Below are 9741 nucleotides of genomic sequence, written 5' to 3'. Positions count from 1 at the left end.
AAGGTGTCATTTTGCTTGGCTTTTCTCTACATTAGAAGATTTGGCAAAGCATAACACTGTAAATTAGTAGGTAATTTTTGATTGGCGAGTGTGTGTCCATGTGCTCTGTGAGGGGCCTGTTTAGAAATTATTTCCTACTTTGCAGCCTATGCTGCTAGTGTAGTGAAAAATACAGAGAATTATTACAGGTAGAGTCAGTTGTTTTTTTGTGCACATTTCATAGAGCTCTTATTTGTTCATTAAATCTGTATAAACCTTGATTCCTGAACTTCAATAAGTAATAACTAAGATGAATGGATTCCCATTGCATGAACATTATTCATGTGGACCCAGTTTTGTTCATAAGTAATGCCAAAAATGTATAATTCTGCAAATCATGGTATGAATTTATGAAAATATGTCACTGCACTACAAATTTACTTTCAGATGCAATGTTGATTTTATCAGCATTCATGGCCCTGAATTATATGCACCTTACTGCATATAATAAAATGTAGTGCTGGTGCCTCCAGAATGGAGCCTAGACAATGAATCAAACCTGGAAGGTATGCCAGTATATCACTAATAGCAATCATGTAAGGTATGCCAGTATATCACCATGAGTGATCATGTACTCTCACTCTTAGCAACTAATTGCAGTCACAAAGAATAATATAGGTCATATAAAAAACTGGGGTCTTAATCAGTTACCTTGTCTTGTCGGTTGTTTGTGGCTTCCAGCATAGGGGACATGATGGAGCTGAAGCATGGCTGAGATTTTTTTAACCTGTTGACCAGTCCCCATTGGCCAACCACTTTAAAAGCCTAGATATAAACAAGTATAGATATCAACAAGTATAGCCCTATTTCAGCCAGTCTGTCTTTCTAATACCGGGCCCAATTCAGCACAAAATACCAAGAGAATGGCTCAAAGCACATTATAATAACTGCTTATTAATATGAATCATTGTGCACATGAGTCATCATTTAGCTGGTTTGGCTGCATTTCCCCACTGTTGACAAGGTTGGCATCATTTATGACTTTCTCCAAAAGTTGCATATGGCTGGGTCAGAGTTTCCATAAATATAACCAAGTTCTCCCATTTGAGTTTTCATTTATAAATTCCAGCTTAAACAAAAAAAACTTGCATATGCAAAAACAGTGCAAATGCTATAAGCCTGATCCCTGGGGAGCTATATGAAAATGAGGCAAGTTGCACTAAGTGCTCAATTAAACTGGAGTGATATTGTTTCTAAGAGAGTATGATCTTCTCACAAAGACAGACTGGCCCTGGAAAGCTTGCAGTAGGCTAATGCAATTCTCCAGCTCATTAGAAAGCAGAACACTGTTTCTGAATATATTTATGGTTACAGTGTTACATTTTTAAAAGGATGGTTGAATTAGGAGATATATTATAATTCTGATCCATTAAAGGCAGAACAAAGTTCAGTGGTGTATTGATCTTAGGTTTTACAGAAAAGCACAGTTGCTGAAGATTTTATAGATCCACCCCTGAACTGTGTAGTTTAATTAACAACCACAGTCAGGCTTCAGTGAAGGCGAACAAACCATTATTTTCAACAATTACAAAGGGAGAGAGAGAGATAAATATAGGTGGTGAAAGGGGATCTGTTTATTTTGACACTTTGTGTTGTCCCTTTTTATATTTTCCTTTTATTTTTTGGTGAAAAAATACACTATTTTGGTACGGCATAGTTTGGGTCTCCACTGGCATTATTCTAGTCAGTGAGAAATGCCAGGAGGGGCTCTAATTATCACAACAGCATATACAGCTTTTCAGAGTGTGACTGATAACCACGGGGTGCTGCATTAAATGTAACAATGAGGAAGTATGTGTTAATTGATTTAACTCAGTAGGTATTGTATTGGCAAGTATTGGCATCTATAGTGGAACCTCGGTTCACGACCATAATTCATTCCAAAACTCTGGTCGTAATCCCATAGGATTGTATGTAAATACAATTAATGTGTTCCGACCGTACGAACTGTATGTAAATATACATTGTTTTAGTTTTTAAGCACAAATATAGTTAATTATACCATAGAATGCACAGAGTAATAGTAAGCTAAATGTAAAAACATTGAATAACACTGAGAAAACCTTGAACAACAGAGAAAACTAACACTGCAATAGTTTGCACTATAGTGCTAGGAACTGCTCGCTAAAAACACTTTCTTTTAATGAGTTTTAAGCACAGGGAAAAAAAATGGACATTTGAAAAATCCGTAATTTAATAAACCACCAAGAAAAGTAACATTGCAACAATGCATGCTACGAACTGTAAAAACTGTAAACAGAACTGAAAACAAAAACAAGCCTTCTCTACCTTATGCGTCCAGTCCTCCCTCTCTCGCTCACTCTCTCTTTCGTGTGTGCGTGTGTCTCTCTTGCGCGCCTGTGTGTGTGTGCGTGTGTCTCTCTTTCGCGAGCCTGGAGTGCCTGTGTGTGTGTGTCTCTCTCTAGCGCGCTCCTGTGTTAATGCATTCTGTGGCATCTGTAAGAGACCAATTAGTCAATGAAAAAAATCGGTATTTGTCAAACACTGCAGTTTTCACCATGGATTTCATCACAACACAACATTTAACTTCAAATGAAAGGGAGTTTCGCAACGTTTTTCAGTGAATGGGATACACTTTGAATTTATACTACTACATTTACTGCTGCTAAGCCAGGATGGAGTTCTTTATTTTGTGCTGCTCTACGTTTTTGTGTACCATCCTGTATAATCCAGAAGCTCTAGTCATGTTGCTAAGATTGAGAAGATCCATCTGTTTTAAATAACATACTAGTTGTGCTAACATGTCAGAAAAACAGACCTACAGCAGTATTGCTCCAAATACAAAATATGATTCTGTCTCTATAGAAACTTTGCAATTACAAGAAATGTAAAACAAATATTTTGTTCATGGAATTAGCATACTGCACGAAGGCCTTTCCAATTACAAAATATCAATAAAGTGATTAATTAAATTTTATTTGGTTAAATTTTGTTCGGTCTTTGGTTCGGCCATTAACAGTACTTGACAGAAAAAAAGGTGTTAAAGACTATATGCTTACCAGTTATGTTGCTGATTTCTCCATCTGCGCAGGGTACACAATCGAAACAGCAAACTGGCTGGCCTTTTCTAGTTGTTTTCCTTGTTCCGGGAAGGCAACTTTTACTGCAGACAGACTCTGGGACCTTTAAAACAAAGCTGTCAATTAGTTACTCTTTAACATGATTATTGCTTTAAATATATAACATAACATGACATTCTCAAACTTATTTAATTCACTTATGGGTCATGGATAAGCTGGCAGCAGGGGAAGCAAGGCAGTTCCCAATTCTGGACGGAGGCTAAGTTCATCATATAGCCCACATAAACACATGCCCATCTCTCTTGGCCACACAGTGTTATTTCAGAACCACCATCTTTTTTAGGATGTGATGAGAAAACAGAAGTAAACCGAGGAAAACAGCTTAAACTTTGAGAGAGCATGAAAATTCAATAGCCAAAATTACCAAACTAGCATGCCATGCAAATTTTGTACTACTATTTATTTTTAACACATCACACTTTTTGATCACTCACACAGCTGTCTATAACACATCTTGCAGTTCAGACAATGACTTGAGAAATATATTCAGGTCCACTTTAGACACTCCAAGTGATTGAATTCAGTCAGGATTTAAGGTGAGGGGGTGGGAGTGGAGCAGACTAAAAAGAAAAATTTTTAATGCAAATTTCAGCAAAAATTACAGTTTTGCTGATGTTGATACTTGGAATTAGAGGACATTCAAAGAACAAAAGTAGTACACAATGAAATTGGCAATGCAATTCATTTATTCAAAACCATGGTTGGCACTGGACATTGAGTGACACTGCAGTGCCATTCTCCCACTAATTTCACACTCTTTATCTGCTGCAGATTTATTAAATCAATGAATGATCTTACTCTTAAAGAGTTTGAATTCCAGAATATAAGATCTTCAGAAATGGTCAGTTTTTCTTCATCTCGGCTTGATGCATCAAAAATGCCAACAGTCTTTACAACGAATGTTCCATCTTTAGTACGTTGCCAGTTGACTATGTCATAGAGAGCAAGAGGATCACCATTTTCATCAAAAGCAACACGTTCACCTAAATGGTTTGTAAAGTTCACTTTCCTCAGATAATGAGTGAGCTTGAAATAGAAATCACATTTTTGTAATGATAAAAGCAATAAATACATGAGTACATTTTCATAACGATAGATTACTATTAGCATACACTGTATTTCTTTTTTAAACTGCTAGGCTATAGAGTGTTCAGTTATTTGTACATACCATGACATTTAACTAAAATATACTGTTTCAAAGCAACACAAAATAGTATGAATACATTGTTTTATATATGTACTAGCCATTAAATAATACTTTTGTTCACTATTTAAATCAGAGCATTGGGTGCACATCTAACAAAAATAAATGTTTAAGAAATGCTTAAAAAAGCGTTTACTTTTCATGCACATTTCCATCAATCTATTCGTCCATCTTCTTTGCTATGTCCTGATCAGTATGTAGCAGAGGAGCAATACAGGTACCAGCTCTTTATTGACATTTTGTTACATTTTTCTTAGTATACAGTATGTAGAAATTATTGTTGGACTTATAAGAGACATTCTAGGTGCAGTATTTCTTACCTGCCAAGGTTGCACATTATCTTTGTCTGCACAAGTATTGTTTTTAAATGGACCTTTTCCATTTTCACACTTTATCAAGTTATGAAGAGCGTGTGCCAGGGCATACACTGCTTTGTAAATTGTATATGTAGATCTCTCTGCTGTTTCACTATATGCTGTTTTCATGTTTTTTATGTCCTCTGATCCTGTGCATGGTTTACTATTAGTATTTTCTCGGCTTAGGTTTTGCTGAAATTTGCACTGAAACATTGTTTCCCAAAACTGAACAACTAAATTATTTTCAGGTCTTAAATTGGGACGAACCTGAAGAAAAAAGTGTTCAAGTCCTGGGATTTCTCCGCTGCGGATGGCAATGCCTAAAGTCCCACCAAATGAGTTGTAGAATGCACTGCTTGCTAAACAATTTGATGTACTCCATGCTTCACTTGCGATCCACTGTTTGCCAGTGATATTTTGTACAACAACTTCATTAACCAAGTAATTTAATTCTTCTTCTGCAGCAAATGCAATAATAACATTGGCACTAGATTTTTTATAGTTTCAGCAATCAGAAGAATTTTTGCCTTTTCATAAACTGTTGGGAGGGTTTCAACAAAGGAAAGGCAACCAAAAGATTTAAATTCTTCAATAAATGACTTCAGTGCATAGTGACCATAATCATCATCGGTTGCTATTACACCGACCCATACCCATCCATAATGTTTCAGAATTTTTATTATGGCTTTCACTTGAAAAGCGTCACTTGGGATTGTCCTGAAGAATGATGGGAACTCATGTTTATCACTTAAACACGTGCAGGTGGCAAAGTAGCTGACCTGATGAAGATGAAATAAACAAACAAATGTATTTGTGGGCTTATGCGTCATCTCATCCTATCTCATCTCCTCTTCTACCCAGTTTTCCAAGTGATTGTCACAGGAACAATTGGTCAAGTTGATCTGACTGTCTATTTTTCGTATAATTCAGTTATATTGTAATTATATTGCTTACTCAAATTCTAACACCAATCTGTATTAATCCTTCATAATGTGCATACTACAATATGTTTGACTAATGATGAAAAACAGACTCAAATTACAACCTCAAAGGAAATCAGTTCCGTTTTTAAAGCTGTGATCATAATTATAAATGATTTTTTGTTTCATTTTTATCTAGTTTGCTCAATGCAGGCTACACTAATATTGTAACTGCAGTAAGACAAAAGCTTAAGATCGTAACTAATGAGTCACCAGGTAATTGCAGAAGAGAAATCCCAGGGATATTTAGGAGTGTCAGTTAAACAAATCTCTTGGGTTTACACTTGAGCATGGTGAGAATATACTCAGAAATATAAGGCAGTCACTTCACCTCCATTCCATTCACATTTCTTTACAAAATGTTTAATGTCCAGTTTGTAATATTTTGTTACACATTAATATGTGCAACTTGTCTTGTTTTTTGCACAGCAGATCTAATTTTCTAACACATTAATTATACATTCAATTACTACGAGAAACTAATATTATCCCATATTGCACTGTGTGCTCTCATTTACTCACTGCCTATGGAAAGATGAACATCACAAAAGAAAAGAAAGGATGGAAAACTCTATGAATTATGTAACAACGTGTGTGGAAATACTAATAACTGATACAAAAGGAACATCGTAAAAAGTTATCTTTAAAACAATAACAATGTTCATATTATAGTCTATTAGCTTGAGAAAAGGTACCATACATTAAATACATAACACTTGTTGAACAATTCCAAAACTTGCTTCTACTTTTTTCAACTTCATGAAGAGTTCTGTACATTACCAGAGGCATCTGGAAGACCCCCATTGTCCTAGATATAGCAATTGAATGTGAAGACCTGGCATCACCAACAATGGCAAGCACAGGAGCGCTCCCCATGCAGTTATCATCAGACACAGTGTTTGTACTGCTTACTCCATCAAACAAAGCAGTGCCAGCTCGATGAGCAACTGCAATGTTATTGCAATTGTCATATATTTGAAAACCTAATGTAATATTAGGAAGAATATTTGGATTTTGATTAATCTCCTCAATAGCAAACACCATTGCCTGGGCTCTTTGAAATACTGACACTTCATAGCTGAAATTAGAAAAAGACAAAGACAAAAGCTGAGGAAAGTTATTAAGATTTGTTTTTGCTGAATATTTCACCATGTCAATGCAAATGTTGTCCATATTACAGAACAGATATAGATATATCTGCAAGAAAGTTTCTGTGGATCCAAGTTCTATATGTATTACTGTATATAAATGGAATGAATAACAGAGAAAGGTTTATTATTTCATGGATCTATTTAAAAAATATTAAAACAGCACCAATTATAGTTTCTCTTTCATTTCTTACTTGTACATTATGACTAAAAAAAAAGACATTTTGTTTAGTATTTTAAGTAAATTAGCCAGTGGCTAGTGGCTATACTACACTACACTATACTTAACTAGTGTATTTTTATTTATGCTAATGGCATAATATAATAAACATGATTTAATTCATAGACACCTTCAATGCATTCCACTAACTATACAGTACTTTTGCATAATATCTACAAATTTACAAGCTAAATTAATAGACGTTACCTCTCACACTTCCATTGTTCAGGCTTTGCTTTGAAATGTAACGCTGGAGCTTTTGTTTCAAAGTTCATAACACATATTCCTCCAAATATAAAATCCCCAGATTTGAACAGTCCATTCAAATTAAATTCTTCTAAAAATTTACACTTGGATGCAGTAACAGAAAACAGAAAAACAGCAAATACAGAAATCACTAATTCCTGCCTCTTGAATTGTATTGTTGACACTTAAAAACAGCTCAGACATAAGCAGCCAGAGCTTTTATATGCAAAGTTGGATTCTCCAGAAATAAAAGTGTGAATCAGACATTTAGACCAACAACAACATTTTACAGTATATTCACTTTACTGTATATCCAACTGCTGAATATCACATTTTCCAATTCCCCTGTGAAATGTTTAACAAATGTTCTATTTTCGGTCTGTTCAAATAGTGAATAAACTTGGGTGCACTGCACTAGGCTGAAATGCATTTTTCTTTTTTCATGTACAGTTTACTTCACTTCAGTGCATTTAAACTTAAAAATTAGGAATTAGACTATATTTGGTCCTCAAAACCTGAGGGCAATTTTGCTTTTAGAAGCCATCCAGCCAGCATCATTATATTACAGTATTTATGTAAAAGGGTAACCAAAAAGCAGACATTAAAGAAAACACTGATGAAGAAGGAGCATTCAAATACTTTAAAGCTTTCAAAGGCATGTTTATTACTTATATATCTTTGTATTTTTCTGACTCATATTTCCTTTCCCCCAGCAGCTCTCTTATACAGTATAAACTAACAGGAACAGTAGCTCTTCTAAATAAAAACATAACAAAATAATTTAATATTTTGGGAAAAATTTAAAGAGATTTAGGTTTAAGTCAAAAAATCTAAATATCATTTTCAGAAAAAAATAGATTTCATTTGGCTTTATGCCATTTAGGACTTGTGCAAAAATATTTTTCTTTTTTTTCAGTTTTTTAACCAATAATTCTGACAGTGCCAACCTAAATCTATTCCGTTGAGTGTATAGTTTGGATTAGCCAGTGGGGGGAGCTATGACTTCTTTTTACATCAGGAAACCAGTGCGGGGTTTAGTTGCTAAACAAAATGATGTGTTAGTTAGCATGCAGAGTCCTTAAAAAGTGATCATTTTTTTTTTACTCTACTTATTTATAGCAAGTTTTTTTTATTTGTTCTTTTGTTTGTGTGTTAACTAAGGCTGTTATGAGAGTAAAGAAACAGTTTGAATAGGCTGACAGAAAGTAGTAGCAGTAGTTGTAGTTGTAGTAGTACAGGCAGTAAAAATAATCTTGAACTGTAACTAACACACTAATTTAATAAATTTATTATTTTTCATAACTTAATTTTTATCTAAGTTAGGGGGAAATTGTGATCATGTACAATAAATATTACAGCTAGAAACATTTTAAGTGAATTGAATTTGAGTTTATAGTTGAGATTCAAAAGCAGAGCTTCGAGCCCAAGAATCATGCACAAAGGATATTAAGCTTACACAAAGTTTTCAACTAGAATTCAGAGTCAGGAAAAGCACAGATTAAAAACAAGACAGCAGGACATTTCTTGAACTAGGGAGAAGAAGAATCTTAAACACTGGATATGATAAAATATAAAATTACATTGTGCAGAAGGTTAAATGTAGCTGCTGACTACACCAACAGGAAGAAGACTGAATGGCTGCCCATGCAAAAGAATAAATGGAAGATGCAAGTTGGCTGTGGTCCAGCAAACCTCAAGGACAAGACAAAGGAGAGGCAACTGCTGTGCTTAACAGTAGACCTGACCAACAGACACGTGTTCTTGAATGGTGCAGAGGTAAGAACTGCTGCCTTATAATCCACAGGTTTGAGACCAGGCGCTCCGCGTTTTGAGTAGTGAGCTGCTATTATTATTAGTATCCTCTTTAATAAAATCCCTGTGTGCGTCCAGGTGTCCATGTGTGTGTGTCTTCTGGCGAAGTGTGCATGCGCGGGGCACGGTGCGATGCGCGATATTACTGTCAGAGAAAGTTAGAGGCGTTTTACGGAAATACAAACCAGTATTACTGCGACAGGAAATTAAAGGTACACAATACAGTGACGCATATTACAGCCACATACAAGCCAGTATTACTGTCAGAGGAGATTAAAGGCATATTACTGACACGCACGCCTGTATTACCGCCAGAAAAAATTAAAGGTATATTACGGACATACAAGCCAGCGGATGTACAAGACAGTATTACTGTCACAGAAAATTAAAGACACACAATACACGGTGGCAGCCCACGAAGAACGGTCAGCTCAGCAAGTAAACATCAACAAAAGAAAGGCTGAAAGAAAGAAAAATACGACCAACAAAAAGAATGAGGTCAAAGTCCCTTGCCATTTAATATAGACTGTTCCTACTAATGTTTATGCACTACTATACTAGCGCCCGTTATTGTAACGGGCTAAATGACTAGTAATATAATAAAAACATACATTTGATTTGAGTCTGTAACACCC

At 35.2% G+C, this 9741-nt stretch overlaps 1 protein-coding gene across 1 annotated transcript; it reads right to left on the bottom strand.

Annotated features, from left to right (window-relative positions):
• Window positions 1-678: 678 nt before the first annotated feature.
• Window positions 679-7457, bottom strand: LOC127526621 (extracellular calcium-sensing receptor-like). Its single transcript, XM_051922528.1, has 6 exons — window positions 7256-7457; window positions 6461-6758; window positions 5301-5479; window positions 4665-5187; window positions 3939-4166; window positions 679-804 (listed from the first exon to the last, which is right to left on the bottom strand). The coding sequence occupies exons 1-6, from the start codon at window positions 7321-7323 to the stop codon at window positions 679-681; spliced, it is 1422 nt and encodes a 473-aa protein (XP_051778488.1). The 5' UTR covers window positions 7324-7457.
• Window positions 7458-9741: the final 2284 nt, after the last annotated feature.

The sequence above is a fragment of the Erpetoichthys calabaricus genome, chromosome 2, assembly GCF_900747795.2.
Source record: "Erpetoichthys calabaricus chromosome 2, fErpCal1.3, whole genome shotgun sequence".
NCBI lineage: Eukaryota > Metazoa > Chordata > Cladistia > Polypteriformes > Polypteridae > Erpetoichthys > Erpetoichthys calabaricus.
Note: the sequence above shows the minus strand (reverse complement) of the source record. Positions and strands in the feature narration are given on the sequence as shown.